General features: G+C 42.6%; 1 protein-coding gene and 1 pseudogene across 1 annotated transcript; both read left to right on the top strand.

The window, feature by feature from the left end:
• Positions 1-4,719: 4,719 nt before the first annotated feature.
• Positions 4,720-7,584, top strand: LOC130201324 (cytochrome P450 1B1-like). The gene has a single exon (XM_056426272.1). It carries the CDS (start codon positions 4,933-4,935, stop codon positions 6,502-6,504), a length of 1,572 nt encoding a protein of 523 aa, XP_056282247.1. The 5' UTR covers positions 4,720-4,932; the 3' UTR covers positions 6,505-7,584.
• A 723-nt stretch (positions 7,585-8,307) lies between these two features.
• LOC130201530 (cytochrome P450 1B1-like) lies at positions 8,308-12,201 on the top strand (annotated as a pseudogene).
• Positions 12,202-22,101: the final 9,900 nt, after the last annotated feature.

The following is a 22,101-nucleotide window of genomic DNA, read 5'->3' as shown; positions in this document are numbered from 1 at the left end:
AATCTCTCAGTGCAGCCCCACACACACACCCTCCCCCTGCCGCCCCCGCTCCCTTGGGAAGCCAGGGTTCAGCGACCAAGCTCCGCGCACGCCACCCCGCCATGGCACGCAAGCTCATCCCCACTCTGCTCCCCCTAGCACGCAAAAACCTGACGGGACCAGAAACAAATATGACTCCAATGTACATAATACATGTCTGCTGTCCTGGGGGCCACATTCATTGAAGATCTATCACGCAGCCTGCAGAGGGAAAGTGTCCGGTACAGGAGGAGTGTGGTGAAAGAAAAACACAGGCTTTTATTATAATGAGATACTATATTAAAAATCAAAAAGTGTGTCTGCAGTTGCCTGAAAATTCTCCTTCATGAAAAATGTTTTATATTATAACTGTTTTGTCACGTTATTACTGATTTATCATCCCTGCGGTTTCGTTTTTATACTTGTGGAGTCATTTTAACTATTGTTTTAAACTGTCAGTGCATGCCAGATCAACTTCCCTTCCTCGGGATCTTGAAAGAAATGACTGCGTGCCACTTTGAAAGAACATCTCGCAGTAAAATTGCTGAATGCCTGGAACTCTGGATGATAGAAGTGTGAACAATGTGTAGCGTGGGTGGGTGGGCGCTGGATTATATCAAACCCTTAACCTTGAACGCGTCGCGGCTTTATTCAATATTCAACGATACGCCACATGAAATTGCTGCGTGTGTAAGACAATATTGTGCTAAGGTAAAACAAATCATACTTTTGGGAAGGATAGACTCTTCCATTTCTTCATGGATGAACCAAGCGCCGTAAATCATTCCAGGAAAACAAAAGTAGTGCGTTCCTCTTTTACGTGTGCCGTTTGGTACAGTGACACGTCTCCGGGTCTAACGCAGCGCAGCTATCAGAGATAACCTGATGCCTTGCGATGGGATGGTTTTATCTCAATGAACACAGGACATTGGACCTGCTGTGATACTGTAACTCTCCCCACTTGACTTGAGGTTGTCTGGGCCTCTTTTCATTCCGAGTGATGACATAAAGCTTTTGACAAGGACATAAACAAAGAACTGAATGCTCAATAATTCAATCTTGCTTTGTGTGCCTGGGGTTCGTAGTGTGTAGTGAAATGTACATGTAACAAAATACATGCAGAATAGTACGAGTGTACAAATGCTTTGTCATTTTTTTATTTGTTTTTTACTGAATTTTTTGTTTAATAACATTAAACATGGATTTGGAGCATGATACACTCTAAGCATGGATTTAATTTTCTGTTTATGATTTGAAACCTTACTACAATACGTTTAACCATTTTTATCCAAGGTTGTGAAAATATTTGTTAAATATCTAAATATTTCACAGCAGTGCTTTGAAAATCAATGAGAAACCTACATCTATGTAAATGGATGTTTTTGAGCGGCAATATCAACATACTAGTGAACGTGTTACCAAACAGTTTCCTATTCACACATCTATAACATAATGGACAACATTAGCATTGGGAGGTCGTGTTCACCTGAGGTGTCTCCTTTTCACTTTTTACATAATCCACACCATGGGTAACACGATGACCTTGAAGGCTTAAGCTGAACTCAAAGTCGTAGTGTTTTTCTATACCTGAAGATGCTGCCTATGTATCCCCCTTTTACCAGCAGTCCGGTTGGTATCACCCCACTGAAGTAAATTGTGCCTTTGAATGTCTTTCCTCAAGCTTTATACACAAAAACAACGATTGTGTCAGACAGGGACTATTTCTCCAAGTATCCCTCTTTCTTGGTATTGCAGTCTGGCAAGCGAAAGCATCCTCATTTCAAACATCGCCATCTCAAACGAGCATTGTCCGGTGGCTACCTCCGGGCCGCCTGAGACGGTTCCGCTGGCCGAGAGGATGTTTTTTTTGGTCTGTTTATTTGTTTGTTGGGTTGTTTTTGGCTGAGTTTTTTAAAGTCTTGGCTCACCTTCATTCACGCAAGAAAGAAAAAAAAATGTTTCTTAAATTCCTGCACTGTCTTTGCTCTTCCCAAGTCCCACCAGCTCCCCAACTGCCTTTTGGACCCCTGGCTTTCCTCTCGCCTGCCCCCCCCCCCCTTCCTCCCCCTTCCTTCCTCCCTGTTGGTGCTGTGCGTGACAGTAGCTCACTGAGAAGTGGAAATGAGACTAGTAAACAATGATTAGCTCCAGAGCCGGGGCAGCCTGGTCTACTATTGGCCCTGTCTCCAAACAGCGAGCGCCCACCCGCCAGCACATGACATGCAGCGGCCTATAGCGCCCATCCCCGCATACGCCCCCCCCCCCCCCCCAGCCCCTCTGAAAACTTCCCCCTCAGCCAGAGTCAATGCAGGGTCAGGACAAACCTTTCACAGCCAGGTTACAAGGGGTAATCAGAGGCAAACACAGCAGCCACACGCAAAGCGCACACACAACCCCCCCCCCACCCCCTCCCCCCCGCCCCTCCGCCTGTTTCGAACTTGGGCCTCCAACCCTCCCACGCACGCACACTCAAACCCTAACCCCCACTACCCCTATCCCGCCACCCAACCACCCCTTCCTCAGCCACAAACCTGGCTCTAATTAGCGTGATGGGGATGCAAGTGGCCACATGTGTATGAGGAGCAGACTCGGGCGAGGAGGCGGTAGTGGTGGTGTTGGTGGGGTGGGGGGGGGGAGGATTCCCCCTATAGGATTAAAGGGGAGAAGATACAGTCATCCCCAGTGCAGGCAGTGTATTCGAAGACATTGCTATGTCTCTGGTTAACCAAGGAATCATTCTGGAGGCTTTGGTGCGCAGCCACACCGCATTTCTCAAGACAAACAGCTCTCAGAAGAGCTTTGAACCAGCACAACTCTCGACATCTATAAAAGGCTGTTTAAGGACCATTATTGGGAAATAATGACACATAACACAGTGTAGTTACACTTAGCTTACTGTTATTGTGGCATTTGTTCATGTTTTCTTAATTTGACCAAGCTGTGCCTATAATATCTGTTATTTATCTGTTATTATTTGAAATCTGCTCTACATATACATGTGTGAGTGTGGCTGGGTTGTGAAAGTTTTGTTACATCTATTAAAGCACTGAAATGGTTGCTTTGCAGATCCAGTTATTTAATCTAAGGGTTCAAAAAAAGTCCATTGTATAGACCGGACGGGGTAAAGATGACCATGAGGTGTTCTGCATATGATATCTCCTGCCTCCTCGGTCTTAATTGTTTTCATGATGGGTTCATAATGGACCCATAGCTCAGTGTCAATAATTGTAAAACCTATTAAAAAGAAACGTCAATTAGATGTAATTTTCAACCATTCTCCTCCTCCTCCTCCTCCTCTCCTGCTAATCACTGACTGTGCTGGTGTGGCAGTGAAGTTTCTGTCCCTCTGACTCAGCACTTTAGAGATATTTTAGTAACGTTGATTACCATGCAAACATAAACTTCCCATCTCTATGCCTGTCTGTCTGAAAGAACAGTTGAGACAATATGCTCTTTAATGTGATGGTGCAATTTGTGATGGTGCAACTGTAAAAACAGAAATATCTTTCTTTCTTTCTGAACTTCCGATACGTCAGGGGAATGCACGGGAGTTCAAGGGAGAAGCACCTGAAGGCACCTGAAGTTTGTTGTGGTTGTAAAACTGCAGTTCATGTGCTGGACAAAACAACAAGACATTATTTCAAGTATCAATATTTAATGGTTTGTCCACACTAAGTTTTGCGGTAGTTTAAGATTTCAGTGAAATGATTCTGCCAGAAGTTGAAGTGGAAAAAAAATATCTAGCTGAAAGACAGAATAATCAAATATATGACTATATATATTGATCTTAATGTTTGTGATATTTTGGATTCCTGTTTTATATCTGAGATTTTTCTTGTGTATTATCTTTTTCTATTTAAATCACTGTGTTATATTCCCAGATCATTTAAAACACTGGACTTTGTTGCTGTTGCTATAAAGCTGTAAATAAAACGTTCTTTGAAATTGGTACGCAACTTTCTCTCAACTTTTTTGTGTCTGACTAACTGAAAAACTATCTGAACCTGCAGGACTTTAGGACAAAGAAGGTAAATACTAAACAAATCTCTAAGTTGATCGCTACAGACTAAACAAATATGTAAGCGTATCATTAAAGACACGTTACCTCATATAGATTACGTCATGGTTAGATCCCCAGAGGATGCTTTAGCATGCGTTTTAACCAGATCAAAATACAGGCAAATTAACTGAATAAGTACGCATAGTGTCACGTAACTAAACATATAATTACGCTCAAACATATCTTTAACCATTTTAATTTCAGTGTAAACTCAATCAAGAGTTGGACAAACCGTCTGCAACCAGAGGCTTTTTTCAAGCCAGAGTCCTCCGCAGCGAGAGAATCAATCATGTTAGAAAGACACACTTTGAAACCCTGCCGGTCCTCCAATTAGTAAAGCAAATTGTCTCGACACGTTTTCAACTGCATCGGTCACCAGTTGCTGACTCGTTCTCTCTGCCGCGGGCAGCGGTCGTTCACACGCTGCACGCTCACGGTGTCCCTCCGCGCTCTCGAGCGCGCGCCTCTGAGCGCGCGACGACACCGGGATGATGCAGTGGGGTCTGCAGGACTACCACAATGGGAGGAGTGTGGAAGTGATCCTGAGCCCTGCCCACCAACAGCAAAACATATAAGACGCTGGAGTGAAGCAAAAATCAGGCACTTAAGTCTTAAATCTTCATGATTCGACTGAAGACAAAACAACTTCACCTTTACTCACGTCTTTCCTCCTTCATTTGAGGTTATTATCAATATAACTTACTGGCTTTTGATTTAAATATCTTCTTTTTTTTCTCTTCTGATATGGATATTTTGATGAATTTCTTACAAAGATCTTGAAAGGTTTTTTTGTTGTTGAATTTTTTTGCATTTTTCCTGAGGAACAAGTGTGCAGAACATTTGACACAATAGCAATGGACACAGAGTTTGATGTGAAGGGCAGCAGCATCATCAGGGAATGGAGCGGACAGGTCCAGCCTGCTCTGGTCGCCTCTTTAGTGTTCCTCTTCTGTCTGGAAGCCGGTCTGTGGGTCAGAAACCTCAGGCTGAAGAGAAGACTGCCGGGACCCTTCGCATGGCCAGTGGTGGGCAACGCCATGCAGCTGGGCCAGATGCCTCACATCACCTTCTCCAAGCTCGCAAAAAAATACGGCAATGTGTACCAGATACGGCTGGGATGCAGCGACATCGTCGTTCTGAATGGAGACAGTGCGATACGGGAGGCGCTCATAAAGCACAGCACTGAGTTTGCAGGCAGACCAAACTTTGTCTCTTTCCAGATGGTCTCTGGAGGCAGGAGTATGACATTTACTAATTACAGCAAACAGTGGAAAGCACACAGGAAAATTTCCCATTCCAGCCTCATAGCCTTTTCCTCGGGGAACAGTCAGACCAAAAAAGTGTTTGAGCAACACATCACGGCCGAGGCCACGGAACTGGTGCAGATATTCTTGCGTCTCAGCACTGATGGACGGTATTTTAACCCTGCTCCTGAATTTACAGTAGCTGCTGCTAATATCATGTGCGCTCTCTGCTTTGGCAAGCGGTACGAACATGAAGACAAGGAGTTCAGGATCATGTTGACAAAGTTGGACAAGTTTGGGGAGACAGTTGGGGCAGGTAGCTTGGTGGATGTCATGCCCTGGCTTCAGTCCTTCCCCAACCCAGTTCGCAGTGTCTATGAAAACTTCAAAAACCTCAACGAGGAGTTTTTCACCTTCGTTAAAGACAAAGTGGTGCAGCACAGAGAGTCCTTCGACCCCGACGTGACCCGTGACATGACTGACGCCATCATCAACAAGATCGAGCACAGACAGGACAGCGGACTGACCAAAGAGTTTGTCGAAGCAACGGTCACAGATCTAATTGGAGCGGGTCAAGACACAATATCAACTGCCATGCAGTGGATCGTGCTGCTCTTGGCCAAATACCCAGACATGCAAGCCAAACTGCAGGAGGTCATGGACAAAGTAGTCGGCCGAGACAGACTGCCATCCATTGATGACAGAAACAGCCTGGGACACCTGGACGCCTTCATCTACGAGACCATGCGCTTCACCAGCTTCGTCCCCGTCACCATCCCCCACTCCACCACCGCGGACGTCACTATCGAGGGTCTGCACATCCCCAAAGACACGGTGGTCTTCATCAATCAGTGGTCCGTCAACCATGACCCCCTGAAGTGGAAGGACCCTCACATTTTTGAGCCCGCGCGCTTCCTTGATGAGAACGGGGCCCTCGATAAGGACAGAACCGTCGACGTGATGATCTTTTCAACAGGTAAAAGACGCTGCATCGGCAATCAGATCGCCATGGTCGAGGTGTTTTTATTCACAGCCATCCTGCTGCACCAGTGCAGCTTTGAGAGAAACCCCTCTGAGCCCCTCACTCTCGACTGCTCGTATGGACTCACACTGAAGCCCCTCCGATGCTCCGTCAGCGCCAAGCTCAGGGGCAAGCTGCTTGGCTTAGTCTCCCCAGCATGAACAGCGTGTCCCCATTCTGTGACTCAAGGCCAGCAAACCCTTTTCCATCAATGACAATTAACAGTGAGTATCACAATACCTGCACTACATCCTACTGTTGTATGATTTTCATATTTAATGATATTTAATGGCTATGCTAACATGGTCTGCATTTGAATTATTGTCGGCGCAGGTCTGAGAATATGATGTCAAACATATATTAGCTACAGGTTAAATTCAAGTTTCTGGAATCAGTGCAAGGGTACATTTCTGCTTCACAAATTATTCCGTACTTGATCAGATTTTGTCCATCATTCTGATCTGTGTGCTTGTTTTACATCCACTATTGCGCTTGTACATGTCTGATCTGTTTGCAGAAAATAGCTACATTCCTTAATTGTCAATTTTAACTAATATAACTGTATATGAAATGCTCGCGAATGTTATAAAGTCACTCGATGACTTCTTGTTCTCCTTTGTAATAAGTAAGGATATGTTTAAACCTATGCAACGTAAAGCAGTAACAAAATACTTTTTATATCTTCATATTTCACGTGTGACAATCAATGTAATGAAGTGTAATGTGTTTCACTATCTACTGTACTCAACTCATATGAACACATTAATCAAAGAATGCTGATCAAAGTGGAGGAAATGAGCTGGCATGTTTGTGAAGGAGGAAGCCTTTCATCAAGGGACATCATCACGGTTTTAGGGATGAAGAAGAGATATTGCCATGAACCATGAACGCTTCACAAAGTTTGTGCACCCAGCGTTCTGATTTACTGTAAAAGCACTGTAGCTACCCCGATCCAAACACACACGTCTCACCAGTACAACAAAACCACATGTGCAGCAAATTTCGTTCACTTATGAGGCACAACAAACAATGTTGTTGACAAAGTCACTTTTTCAAAGCTACATGGATATCACTGCGTTCTCTTTAAGCCTCCTCATTCAGGAAGGGGTGTGTTTCTCTGCCTTGAATGTTGAAGCATTCCTCATCGAGGATATTATGTTATTAATGTGTTGCTTTTTAGGATGGAAAAGTGGAACAATAAGCTATAGAGGAAAATAATAAAGGGAATTGTCAATAATTAATGTGTCTGTTTGATTGTCAATCTCACAATCCTCCTTTAAACTTGCTGAGCAAGGTGTACGTGTCCAACTAGAACTACATTTTCATTCTCAACGCATTTTTTTAGCTACTGTTGGCACTGTCCGACATGTGATATTAGGAACTGCCACTGTTTAGATGTGTCTCATTACGCTTTGTTACGAAAATACAAAACTCTGGAATAATCAACGTGTGGCTGAACATCACAAAAACCAAAGCTGATGAGTTTATGTATTACTTCTTCCTTTTGTTGCACAAGCACCCACATGAACAGATTCAAAGCTCAACTGAATTCTCTTTAAAACTATTTTGATGCAGCCACAACCCTCACGGCTACATTATCTCGGTGCCTTTTGTTTAAAGAGATATTATGACAACAATAATGTTGTATATATGTTTTTATGGAGCATAATACATCTGTTTGTATCGGTTCAGAGTTTGGATTTGAAACCCTCAGCTTTCCTCGTGATATCCCGGAGCCTTTTTTCCCTGCATGTTTATAATTAACAGCTTGGCTGTAAATAACAGAAACCAAAAGTTTAAAGTCCATAGGAAAGTGCAGACAACAACGTCATCGAACCATAGCGGGAAAAACAGTCAAATTCAGCTTTTTGTCAATAACTCAGACTATGCACTACAGTTACCTCCATCACTCGACTCCATCACATTACTAAAGTGCTATATTGTTCAACATTAACAACTTTATTATATTCAATTCAGTTTATTTTGTATAGCCCAATATCACAAATTACAAATTTGCCTCAAAGGGCTTTACAATCTGTACACATTCACCATCCCTGACCTTTGACCTCAAATCCGATCAGGAAAAACAGAAAAATAGAAAAAATCCTTTCACGGGAAAATAGAAGGGAAGAAACCTTCAGGAGAACAACAGAAGAGGATCCCTCTCCAGGATGGACAGGTTTAATATATGTCATGTGTACAGAAGGAATCATTACAGAGTAACAACACATTCAATGAGTATGACAGAGTGTATGAATAGTTTGTAGTAGTCATGGACCACGATCCAGACCTCCATGATCCATTGATCCATGGTGTGTATCATATATTGAGTTACAAATACCTGTCATGCCACACATGAATGAAGTGTCATGGTTCAATTTATTTCTTTAGCTTTACAGCTGTAGAGAGCTGCATAGAGTCTATTAGTTAGCTGCTCTCCTTTTCCATCATTCTACAGGGCACCCTGATGGAAGGAGGTCTGAGTGGGAATAGGACGAAGGTTTACAGGCTGTGGTCAAAGTAGGAGGGTAGAGATAATTACAAAAACGGACTAATTGAAATGGTGTTTCACTTTCAGGAAGAAACTATCGTTTTATTTGACGTATAGTGCATGATAAAATACAGGATGGAAAATGGCTCAAATGGACACAGAGTTTGGTGTCGAGGGCAGCATCATCAGGGAATGGAGCGGACAGGTCCAGCCTGCTCTGGTCGCCTCTTTAGTGTTCCTCTTCTGTCTGGAAGCCGGTCTGTGGGTCAGAAACCTCAGGCTGAAGAAAAGACTGCCGGGACCCTTCGCCTGGCCAGAGGTGGGCAACGCCATGCAGCTGGGCCAGATGCCTCACATCACCTTTTGCAAATACGGCAATGTGTACCAGATACGGCTGGGATACAGCGACATTGTAGTTCTGAATGGAGACAGGGCGATGCGGGAGGCGCTCATGAAGCACAGCACTGAAGTTGCAGGCAGACCAAACGTTGTCTCTTTCCAGGGGGGGAAAGTAAGACTTTCAGCAATTACGTCAAACAGTGGAAGATGCACAGGGAAATTGCTCAATCAACGATCAGAACATTCTCAATGCCAACAGCCAGATCAAAACAGCCTTTGAGCAGCACATTGTTGCTGAAGCCACAGAGCTAGTTGAGCTTTTCCTTGAACCCAGTGCTCATGGCCAATATTTCAACCCCGTAGCTCCAGTCTTTCCCGAATCCAGTCCGCAGAATGTTCAAGAACCTCAAAGACCTGAATCAAGAGTTTTTTGGGAGCACATAAAGACACTAGATCCAGAGGTAATAAAGGGTATGATTGGTGTGATTGACAACTCTGATAGTGACAACAGGCTCACCAAAGGCCACACAGAGGGGATGGTGTCCGATCTGATTGGTGCAGGTCTGGATCCCATCTCCACCGCTCCTCACTGGATTCTTCTTCTGCTGGCTAAACACCCTGAAATACAAATCAAACTCGAAGAGCTCAATGATAAAGTGGTGTACTCCTTCATCTACGAAACCATGTGCTTCATCAGCTTCGTGCCTGTCTACCACCGCAGACGTCACCATCAAAGGTCTCCACATCCCCAAAGACACGGTGGTCTTCATCGATCAGTGGTCCCTTGAAGTGGAAGGACCCACATCTCTTTGACTCCTTGCGCTTCCTGGATGAAGAGGGCACCCTACATAAGGACCTCACCAACAATCTTATGATCCTTTCAGCCAGGGAGAGAAGATGTATTGGAAACCAGATCGCCAAAGTTGAGTTTTTGTTGTTATTTGCAATTCTAGTCCACCAGTGTAGCTTTGAGAAATGGGCCAATGAGGACCTGTCTCTTATGGTTTAACACCGAAGCCTTTAGATTACTAGATTACTGCAAACTCAGGGGAGAATTACTGGAAGGCGATTAGAACTGTCTAAAACTGTTTTTACAATTGAAGAACAGCAATGCAATATAAGATATGTGTTGTAAATTAAGTATCTATGCCTTGAATTACAAAGTATGTGTATGTAATACGCTTAAATTGACCTCAAATATCTAAGAGAGAAGTTTCTTATTTGCTGGTATTTACAATTGTGACAATATATTTCACTCTGTTTTAAAATGTCTGCCAGTAAATGTATAAAAGACCAGTACCTTATAAATAGTATTGGGAAGCCTATGAGTTATATCTTGAGCCAACAGCAATGTTCCTCCTAATTTCTGATAAACTGTGATTGACTCCAATGACTTTGCCACATCACGTACAGAAAAAGAGAAAACATTTAATGAAAGTGTTGATGTCTTTGCGCTGAACCACAATTCACAATAAACTGTAAGAATGTATTGTTATTTATATGAGGGTATTTAGTGGAGTCGACCTAAATTGCAGTATAAACTGGTGGTGCTGAATCAGTTTTTATTTGTTTCGCTGATGGGGAGAAATCATGTGGCAGCTGTGTGGTCTCAACTAAGCAGTTATTCACTCAGACACTTTTTTATCTACTTAGGTATTAAAGCTTTTTCAGATTTGAACTTAATACAAATACAGCACGCAAGTTATCTACATTCATGTAATCTTAAATCATGCACAATACTGTTGTATTCTGAAAATAACTCATGTCACACATAAACTGTATGTAATCTAATTGTTGGTTATACTGTCTCCTTCCTTTACTGCATAATACATCACTATTCAACATGCCATACCACATTGTATGAATAATACGCTGTGGAGAAAAGCTAAATAAGGTTTTCATAATGAACCCAGTGTAAAACAATGTGCAATAAACATTTTGTATTGATCTCTAACTAAATCAGTCAGATTTCTTTGTCAGAGCAGCCAAAGTGTTGGAACTGTGCAGAGGTCAAAGATGTAATCATAGATCCTGATGTCTGGTCTCAACGTTGTTGTGAAAGATTACAGGCCCTGCATGTTCTTGTTCTGCAGCCAGTACAAGCAGGCTGTGACGCAGTACAGGCAACAGTCAGAAGCCACAAGGTTCACTCGTCAATATTTAACAGGGAGCGCGCTGTACTTTTGACTTCTGTTCTTTTGACTTCTGTACTTTTGACTTCTGTACTTTTGACTGCTGTATTTTCCCCCTGTACAAAAACATTCAGTTTTTAGCCAACCGCGTTATTTCCCAATTATCAATGCAGTGGTTTTTTTGTCCTTTAACTGACATCATAAGCAATAAAAAGTGGGAAATAATAAAGACTACAGATATAAAACACGCCAATGTTGGCAATCGGGAGCAGGCAAATCAAGTCAGCACTTTGAGTAAACTAAATTACCAACTTTTGATACGTCAAGTGCTTTTTGCTGATGATAATTCTGTACTTATAGTTACATTTTGAATGAAATGCTTACATGTTATGATGTATTTTTTCATTGGTGTATTTCTACTTTTACTAAAGAAGATCCGAGTACTTTTCCCACCAATCTTAGTTGTCACACACACACATTCACATAAAGCAATGATGACCAGGCATTTCTCTTACCGGCCTTCAACCTGACACGACCCCGTCTGTGTCTGCACCAGTGTCTGCCATGGTAATTTTTACACTTTCCATATATATGATATCTATCTACACCAACAAACACGGTCGACAACCATCCAAAAATTCGGTTAACAGCGTATCTCATTCTCCCGCTTCCTTCTGTCTCCCCTTCCATGCAACATGGGAGCATTTCCTCAGTGCCTGGACCAAGTCTACCTGCGTATTGGCAGAAGCAGCTGTGGCTGCGCTCTGAGGGAGGCTTGTTTAGAAGACATTCTGTCCTGCAACAGGCTCTCTCTTCCTCTTCTTGCTCTGACACAGCGAGGACCCTAGAGGGGAGGAATGGGCCGCCGAAACTCCCCCGTTTCCATCACTGCTTCCCAAAACATCCTTGAAATGTGTCCAGCAGAAAGACTCCCTTTCACCCCGAGTCGCCCGCTCTCCGCTCCACACGCCCCCGCAGCCTCGGACCTGCCGAGTTTCACTCTTTAAAGGAAAACAGTGTGCATACAGGGTGAGCTTATTCGTGTTCAGCACGTACACGGAGCCACAGAGTGAACTCCCACAAGGTTCTCTCCGCTAACTCCAGACACAGCTCAGCACTCTATCTAAAACCCCTTTTTCTTCTGCTCGAGGTTTCACATGCAAACTGAAGTCACTGTTTGGGAGATGACACAAAGTGAGGTAGAATTACTTGGAACCAGACATATGCAAATCTCTTTAATAATTCCTTCCCTGCCATCATCTGCTGCAACACAACAACACATTGAGTCTGAGCGAGAGACGGTGTGCTCGTACTCAGCCAGGCTTTTCTTATAACGCCGCCCTCAACACCAACACACTGACCACGGCTACGTTTCAAATCAAAAATGTTGCAGACAAATAATATGACCGTATTCCTGTGTACTCTCCGTTCTGACCCACAGCATCACACATCAAAGCAGCTCATTAATCATTCGACTGCAAAAAGAAAAAACGTGGACGTATCCCAGTAAACATTTTTCTCTGAATAGCCAGAACCATCAGCCTTAGTGGGGTGAAAAGAAGCAAAGGCATCGTAACTTTTCCCCAGAAAACACATTGGTGGCATTTCAGACAAGTCAAATAACCGTCTCTCCTCTGTCTATTTACAGTAGCATATTTTTACAGCGTTATTTTTAGAGAAACTCCCCAAAAGAAAAAAAAAACATATTTTTCCTGACTCTTTCGTCATCCCATCCATCCCTAAACTGAGGCTACATGTTTTAAGCCTCCCTGTCATCAGAGCTCATTGCAATTTGCAAACAACTCCATTGTGTCCAAAACTAAATGGAAATAGCTGTAATCTGAATGCTGATTCAATGTAATATATTCCACATAAATGTGTGATGTTCCATTTCATAGCTCAAACAAGGTGGAATTATGTCATCCGCATAAACACCGAGCATCATACTCATGTTCCAGTTGACATTATAATCAAGTCGTGCCACCTTTAAGTTTGGTATCCTGGACTCTGTGTTTGAGCACATCACGAACATGGAGTGCAGCGATTAGTGATGCTTCACTTTGAGTTTTGGAAAAAACGCAACCATAATAAATACATGTGATGTGATCCTTCTCAATACACAATTACCCCACTCATTTTTATGGGGCGGGACGGTTGGATGCTTGATGTTTTGTCCGTGTTTTGGAGCAGTGGCAAGGAGAGGACCTTTGATATAAAGCAACACAACGTGCAGCTCCATTCGCCATTTTTCTTTCCATATAACAAACAATTATTTTCAGGAAGCGCAGGAGGAAGTGATCCGTGATGGTCGGTATGAGTACACGGCTCGCGTGTGGTTTTTGTACACCCCGATCTGACACAGTCACTCACATTGACTTTGTTTAAGTGGTCATTTTTGGTTGCTATGGAAACTGAGCAACCCTGCTGCCTATGATTTATGTTGAATGGCAATGTGGCTGCCAGTGTGATGTACATAGCGTGCAGTGAGACAGAGTTAATGTGGGGGCCATGGCGTTGGTGTCTCTTCTCCTCTAGCCCGCCCTCGTCCATGACTGAGACACGCCGACATGGCGGCTGAGGTCGAGAAATGTTTTCCCATGTTTCCGCCGTTCACTGCAGAGCATTGATGTCGCTATCACACTGCATTAGCGCCATTCAGATTCTTCAGTGTCGGAAAAGCTGCAGTTCCTTATTATATTATCAAGAATCCAACTTTTTAACACAAGCAAACACAAAACAAACTCACTTAATCTGCCAAACCTAGTGAGCAAATTAGACTACAGTATGTATCCTACAATAGCTCATGATCTCATCCATCTCGTGAGGATCTGGTGAGCCACAGTCGGCCCTGCACCTTCAGGAAGCCATTAATCTTGTGCAGTGCCGGAGATAGCGGTGTGTGCTCAGACGATAACAATCCACTGGCACCTTGTGTAATCCAGACTGGAAGATCTTTATGAGACACATACACGTATCTCTGGGAAGCAGACATGTCTGCTTTGTTTTGAAAAGGGAGGAAATAAATCAGATTATTGCTCTGTGTATTTTTTCAAGTAACATGAGAACGTTGGAAACACTCAACAGAGTGATATCCCATGCATGAGTGGGAGAGACCTACGATAACAAGGAGACGTGCAGATTACTGCGACTTTTAACTTTTTTGAAAAGTAATGATATTGACGCACAAAAAAGATGAAAAGTTGAACTACAACTTTAAACATTCTCTATTTCTACAGTGCACTTTTTCACAGACGCTTAAAAGAGATTTAAAACTATTTTATTTACAAGATTTTTGACACTTGTGGTTACAGGAAGAACTAGATGGCAAAGGCCAAAATGCCATATTACAACAACAAATGGTTCATCTTAGTCCGAACGTTCTGGGTCAATACCAATCCAATAATCTGAGTCTGTGGTCTGAGTCAGTGGCCTTGGCACAACGCAGATCTTCTGAATCCACGATGAATATGTAACATTTTATAATCACTGGTAAGAAAATGAGAAACAATTTTCTGGAACGGACTACTCTGCTGAAAATACTTTGTCCTGTTAATATTTGGATGCTTGGAGCATGTTTGTCATGATCCAGAGTTTTTGTTTCTTGTTTTGTCTTCTTTTGAAGTTCCTGTCCCTCGTGTCTCTGTTTCCCTGCATGTCCTGTCCCTGTGATTGTCTGGCCTGTCCCTGATTGTTTCCTTCTGTGTGATTGCTAGCCCCGCCCTCATTGTGTCCACCTGTGTCTCGTTCCCCAGTGTCCAATCACCTGCACCTTCCCTGTGTATTTAAACCCTGTTGGTCTCATTCCCCAGTGTGGATTTGTACTGTTTAGTTCATGTCTGTGGTTGACCTGCTTTCTGTAAAGGAATACATGTTCTTGGCATCTGGGTCTCTCTCTGACTCCGACACCCTGACAATGTTGGCTTGTTGTCTGTGTGGGATGTTATATTTCAGTTCATGTTGTCCTAAATGACAATTTCACATAGTCTATGTGTTGTGTCTATTTTAAGGAGGTTTTACTTTTACTGGCAATATTTCTTCTTCTAAATGAGGACTCGCATTATTCCAAAACATTTTACGTTGATATGTATTTTTTTTTTTTTTTTACAAAGGTCTGATAAAATATATCAGCCTTGATGATCAAAGTTAAATTATGTTCATGGACAAGCCAAGATGCTCTGCATTACTTAGCTATTGTTCCTTCATGGCAGTACACAGGGCACCAGCACAGCAGAACAGCAGCATTTATGAAACGAGAGAGTACAGCGTATCTGATCCAGCTCAGAGCTCTCTGAATCTCTTGATCGTGTGTGCTTTGTTGGGCTGCAACAATTAATCAATTAAATTGATTAAAATACATTAGAACTAGAGACCATCTTGCAAAGGGATCACACCGGTTGTGATGCCAAATCGGGGCACAAAGACTGACGGGCAGACAGACGGGGCAATGGCCCTTTTCCCACTTCCCCTGACTTCTCAGATCCACCCATTTTCAAACTCTGGCTTCATTTTTTTATCTCAACTACACACCTGTAAAGTTTTCACGACTGCACGGTTGTGATGCTATCGCTTTGACAACATCTGTCCACAGGCACACAGGCATTTAATCACTTGGCGAAGTACTGAGAGCAGCTTCTGTGGTAATCCCCACTAAAGTAGCAAGGCTACCAACTGACACACTTCTGGCGTGACATCGACATTTTCAAGTCTCACTTTGCCAAGGCCAATCACGCAGTGTCCAGGGACGAGTAATCTACTGTCACGCATGTTCCTGGAGTTGTCACGCCACACGGTCGGGCTCCTCCCATTGCGCAACTGGGAGACAGAGGGAGAGACTGTAGGAGAGAAGGAAGCTGGAGAAAGGGCAGACACATGTAACTTGGAGGAAGTCAGCTTGTGTGAAAAAAGACACAACGTTACTGGTTATCTCAGATTTTCACCGGCTCATTTCGGGAACCCGTTGGATTTTGGATTATTGCAAAAAAGAAAAGCTCTGTGCAACGTTTAAGGGCTATTAACAAACTACAACACGGTTGCAAAAACGTGATGAGGTAGTGAAGGCAGACTATGATGGACGATGACAATTTGCAGTCTCATTTAGACACTTTTTATAGCAACCGGCAGTTAAAAGCCTCAGAATTGTATCCGCTGACGTAATTTATGAACAAAACGTTAACATCTCCTGAGTTTATGTTAACCACAGTCCTCATTTATGGGATCTAACCAAGTCATGAAACAGACTTCCAGACGAGTGAACCGTTAGTGCAAATATGTTTCAAACTAGTTTCCGACTCATTCCTGCAGCGTTAGTTAGAGCACTAAAAATAGGTTGTATTGCTGTAAAAAAAACATAGAAGACAGAGGAAATGTTTTTCTCAGCACGTATAACTATATATAGTGGGTATATATATATATATATATATATAGTACAGACCCTTAATGAGAAATACACATTTTTTTTGATTTTAGCAAATGGCTGCAATGAAACAAAGAGTGAAACACGTAAAGGGGTCTGAATACTTTCCTTACCCACTGTATATATACTTTATATTATTTAGCGTAAACTTGATGTGTCAAATAGCAATATTTCCAACATTCAAATAATTAATGAATTAAAAGGAGTTCCATTCTAACAATAAGAATACAAACTTTAAAAAGCGATGAGACAACAACACAATTTCGCCAAGTGGTTTGCAAAGACCAACAATAAGTCACCATGACTTCTTGGCTGCTAAATAAAGGCTCGTCGGCAAGGAGTTTCATCCTTGATTAGTTGGGTCTACGCCATGATTCACGGCAACGTCTCATACAGGGGGGGGGCAGTGAGCCAGCCCACGCTGTGCCCTGAGAAGTTCATTCAGCTCTAGATTCAAAACATTTTAACTTCTGTTTCTCAAATACAATCCTGGAAATAGTAACACTTTTCTCATTTCTTTTCGCAGCCCGTCTCTCTGGGTCACACGGGCACCGCTAAAAATCGGTTAGACAACCATCCAACAACAGATGTCGACAGGATGTCAAATGTGTGGATGAGGGCGACTCCTAGTTTCATCACACTATCAACTGGTTTGTGGGACAATACATCCGGTGAACCCCTTTGTGGGACCCCATGCTGTAAACAGGCATCTGATTGGGTGCAGGGGGCCACTCAGGAGAGAGCAAGAGGTCCTGGTACCCAGCTCGAGCTGCAGCGGAGGTGCGGATCATAAAGAATAACAGAGCGGGGATGAAGGTGTGCTTATGGAAATGCTGGGGCTGACACAAGGTTCCGGAGACACCGTTTACTCAGCCTGCCAGCATTAGAGGACTTGGCCGGCGGTTCCTCTCCGAACTGGATCCCACGTGGGGAGAAGCGGGGAGCACTCAGAAGCCGATCGTGTTCAGAGCGTTTTGTGCGGTGCCATCGCATCCACTCAGTATTCCAGAGAGAAATTAGAAGTCAAATTCATAGCAATAGTTCTGATTTTCTGCATACCGGTACATCGTCTCCAGCTCCCACTCGAGAGGATACGAAGTTCACTGGAGTGTAAAGCCATGCAAAGCAACTGATGACAGCACATCTGAGTTACAGCATTACATCTTGAGCGGGTGATCTCATGACGTTATGTGCCAGACCCTCAGACAGAGTGCAGGGGAGACATTGAGGTGCAAGCCGTTGAGCACGCAGCTCTCTTCTCTGCCTGCCATACTTGGAAATAGTTTTTTGAGCTTGCTCAACTTGTTTACCCCAATAACAATCCCACGCCAGGCCTTTTAAAGAGGTAGGGTAGTACAAATGTTTGTGAAAAAACGAAATGTTTCATGTTTACAATAAAAGAAAACCATAAATTTAAACAGTTTAAATAACAAAACTTGCATGCATCAGTGCAGCAGCTCCTGGTGATTACAACATTCTGTTTAGGCAGAAAAGGAGTTAACACATCTGCAGTGAGCTACCTCTGTCTGAACCGGAGTGGCTGGGGGGACCGCTCACATGAGGCTGCTCTCAAATGCAATTACATATTTGTGCAAATTAAAGCCACTTGCCCTCAAACATTTGATTCGTGATGACTTGAATTGGAATCATACCAGCAGGATGGGTGATTAATTATGATTTTCCTCTCGTTGACCGCATTACATAATTGAGAACTAGAACACAGGAAAGGAGGATGAAAATAAAGAAAGCAATCTGGTGACAGCGAGAATCCTGACGCCCAAGTACACTCAGACTTGGGTCCAGGAGTTGAAACAATCGGCAGAAAATGTTGGATTAAAACTGCTTCGCCGTGTGAGCGCCTCTTTTCATACGATGACCGGCTGAGCTCTGTGTCTCACCGCAGAAACCGCAACTGACACGATGTGCTCTCATCTGGCTGCAAGTGCCGTTTCACTCGGGAGTTGTAAAGCTTGAATTAGAAAACTGCCATTTGATGACTCAGAGGAAGGGAAAGCGCTGCTTTGAATGACAGCCAGTGACTCAGATTGCTGCACACGCACATACTGAAGGGGGCTTTGGTTTTATCATCCGGTGCCTGACCTGTGACCAGGAGACACCAGAAGAGAGAGACGCATCCACAACCCCTCATCTCACCCCCCACCCCCATCCACCCCATCGCACAAGGCAGAGCTGGCGAGACAGGAGTCGGGTTGTCTGCTCTAATTCTTCAAACTTGGATCACATAGCAGAGGAGAACCCATTAAGCAAGTCCTGGACTTTGGCTGACTCCCCAAAAGCATAGGCCCCCACGACCGCTTTTACTCCTCCCACACGCACTCCCACCCCATACTGGCCCGGTTGCCAGGAACTAAAGATGTATGGGCCTCGGCAGAGAACCGCCTCCAAGGTAGCGCTTCTCTCCTCTGCCAGCAAAAATAAGACATTATGCTCTCTCTCGCCTTCTCTCCCTCCCACCTCAGTAACACAAGTCCTTCCGCATAGCAACGGTCAGAGCTGCAGCCAACAGCTACACTCTGCTTTGCCCCTCTTTTTTTCCACTCATGGCTCTGAGAAAGATTGACTTTACTTTGCAAGAAAATGTATGTTGATAGGTGTATAAATATATCTATCGACATACAATATATATAAATATATCATATGTATGTAGACAACTGAATTTCTGCAGAATGACAATAAATTACCCTTGAATCCTTGAATCCTTGAATCCTGTCCATTCGAGAGGCAGTGTGTGTTCTTCCCTGAGATACACAGGAGCAGAACACTTGTTGCTTTTATTGTTGTTTGATTGGAAATAGGCTATTTAGTAACTGGACTTGGCCATATTTGAAAACGGATCACAAATGTTGGCGTGCAGATACACGTGGAGATAGACATGCAGACCAAACTCGGTTGTGGGGACATGTAATTGACTCGTGCTCATGCCGTAACCCCAGCCACTAATCGTAACCATATCCATGACATGCTCTCCAGTAATCCTTACCCTAACTTTAACCCGAGTCTAATTATAACTCTGTTTCAAACCCCTAATCTCTGAATGGCCCCTTTTCAAAAATAATGACAAGACGGTCTAATTTTAGAGGTTATATTCTTGCCGCACAGATTGGAAAAGAAGAGAAACAACACATGAAATGTCACTACGGTCTCAGCATTTGTTTTAAGGAGAAATACGGATGTCCTGTAAACCTGACAGTTCATTGCTTTTGCCTTTGAATGACAACTCTGGCCTATAATTAGTTCAGCATCATGTCTTTTTATGCGATCTAATATAAGATCTAAAAGCGCTTCGATATGAAATCGGTACCAACAAACGAACATGCATGCTTATTTGACATCTGTCTTTGTGCTTGTGGTAGATCACCAATATTTGGGGCAGTCCAACTTGAATGTATCGAAGTGGAAATGATCACTGACGTAATGGACACATCTGTATTTTAACATGTGGACGTTGGAGTGCAAAGGAATGACTGCCTGAGTCCTACTGAGTGAACCAGCTGAAAAAACACTCCTCGCTACACACTGCGCAACATTAAAAACTTTAAATTCCGTCGCTCTCATCCCATGGCACCCATTTGGTTTGGCCCGGAGCTGACATCACACCTCCTCCTCATTTCGTAACATACAACAGGGGAAGAGTTTAACATGCAGTCCATCACAGGCTGATTTATGACGAGTCATAAAAAGCTGGTGCAGAGTTTGAGCTTTTGAGTGAGATAAGGAAGTAAAAGTATACTTAACACTGCAGATCAATCACATCCAATTATATCATTTAAAGCCGACGACATGTCAGCAACACGACAGAAGAAACACAGCGATCTATTACCACCCCAAATTAATCATTAATAATATCCCAACGTAGGGGACAGTGCCCAACCTGGAATGGTTCTGATGTTCTAATAAGTAAATATTGATGTTGCACTAAACAATATATTTATCATAATAATTGATCGAATGACTACCTGCCTGGCATTAAGCACAAAGGAAACACACTAACCTCTGAAGCATAGTAGACCAGTTTGAATAGATGTTGTCCTTTTATTAGAATAAAAACACAGAGGCCAGTTCAGGATAGACATGATAACAGTATTGTTAGTAAACTGTATTTCAGTGGGAGATGAAGTATTCAGACCTTTTACTTACTTAAAAGTAACAATACCACACTGTCAACGAACTCTGTTACAAGTTAAAGTTCTGTGTTCAAAATTCTACTGGACTAAAAATGCAAAAATACCACCAGCAAAATGTACTAAGTATCAAAGGTTGAACTCCTTATATGCCAAATGGCCCTTTTCAAAGTATTACATTACAGAGCTTTCAAGAACATTGTAAAAGATTTAGATTTTTCTCCAAAAAATTATTTGTTATTATGTCTTACAGGATAACAATTAGAAGATGACGAGATAAAACATGTTTTGGGGACGTCAGAGGCTCTCCTGTTTTTTTTGGGCTTCAGGCAATAAACATTCTCATCGGTACATTATTGGTCTAAAACTACAACAATCCATCATATTTAATAAGATTACATGTTTTGTATATAAAGTCATACAACTAATATCTACAGCTCTAAAATAAATATAGTGGAGTGAAAATTACTACATTTGATTTTGAGATGCAAAAGAGTAGAACAAAAAAAATATTAACAAATAAATAAATAAAATAAAATAAATATATATAAGATGATATAAGATATTACTTTAGTCATTCCCAGGGGGAAATGTCATGAAGCAGCAGCAAACATGTTTACATGTATACATAGAACTCTTGGTCGTGCACAGAAACTATATTAAGTGGCGTTGGGATCCCACCAATGTCACGAGTGACACAGAACCAGCCATTAATGGTTTAACTCTGTATTCAAATAGAAAATACATTATAATTTAGTGCTTAGAAGCTCAGACACAAATATTTTAACTGAATCTACATGCAATCATCCCTAAGAGAGCTACACATGTTAATCACTACGAGCATGGGTCCCTTTTGCTTTCATCCCACAATGCATCAGTTTTCCTAACGGCTGTGGTGACTTGTGTGACCCCTATTCATAAAGGTTGTGTGGTCACACAGTGACTTTAATAGCAGTGATGTTAACCATTATCCTGTGGCATTATGAAAACACATGCAGGATTTGATGATTTTGAGCTTTTATGAAACATTCAATCATATTCTCTAACACACAAGTTCAACTTCAAAATATCTCTCCAGAGATTTTAAACACACTTAACAAAAGAATGACTCAGTACTACAAACAACTTAGACAACATAGTAACGATAAATACTCAACAACTCAACAACAAATCTACATTATTTTAAAAATAGGGCTTCAATTGCCGAGGGAAGTACTTTTACAGAGTGTTTATTTTTATTA

The sequence above is a fragment of the Pseudoliparis swirei genome, chromosome 11, assembly GCF_029220125.1.
Source record: "Pseudoliparis swirei isolate HS2019 ecotype Mariana Trench chromosome 11, NWPU_hadal_v1, whole genome shotgun sequence".
NCBI classification, from domain to species: domain Eukaryota; kingdom Metazoa; phylum Chordata; class Actinopteri; order Perciformes; family Liparidae; genus Pseudoliparis; species Pseudoliparis swirei.
Note: the sequence above shows the minus strand (reverse complement) of the source record. Positions and strands in the feature narration are given on the sequence as shown.

Bases quoted from the DNA above. Each gene is read 5' to 3' on its own strand.
- LOC130201324 (XM_056426272.1), top strand. From the start codon at position 4,933: ATGGACACAGAGTTTGATGTGAAGGGCAGCAGCATCATCAGGGAATGG.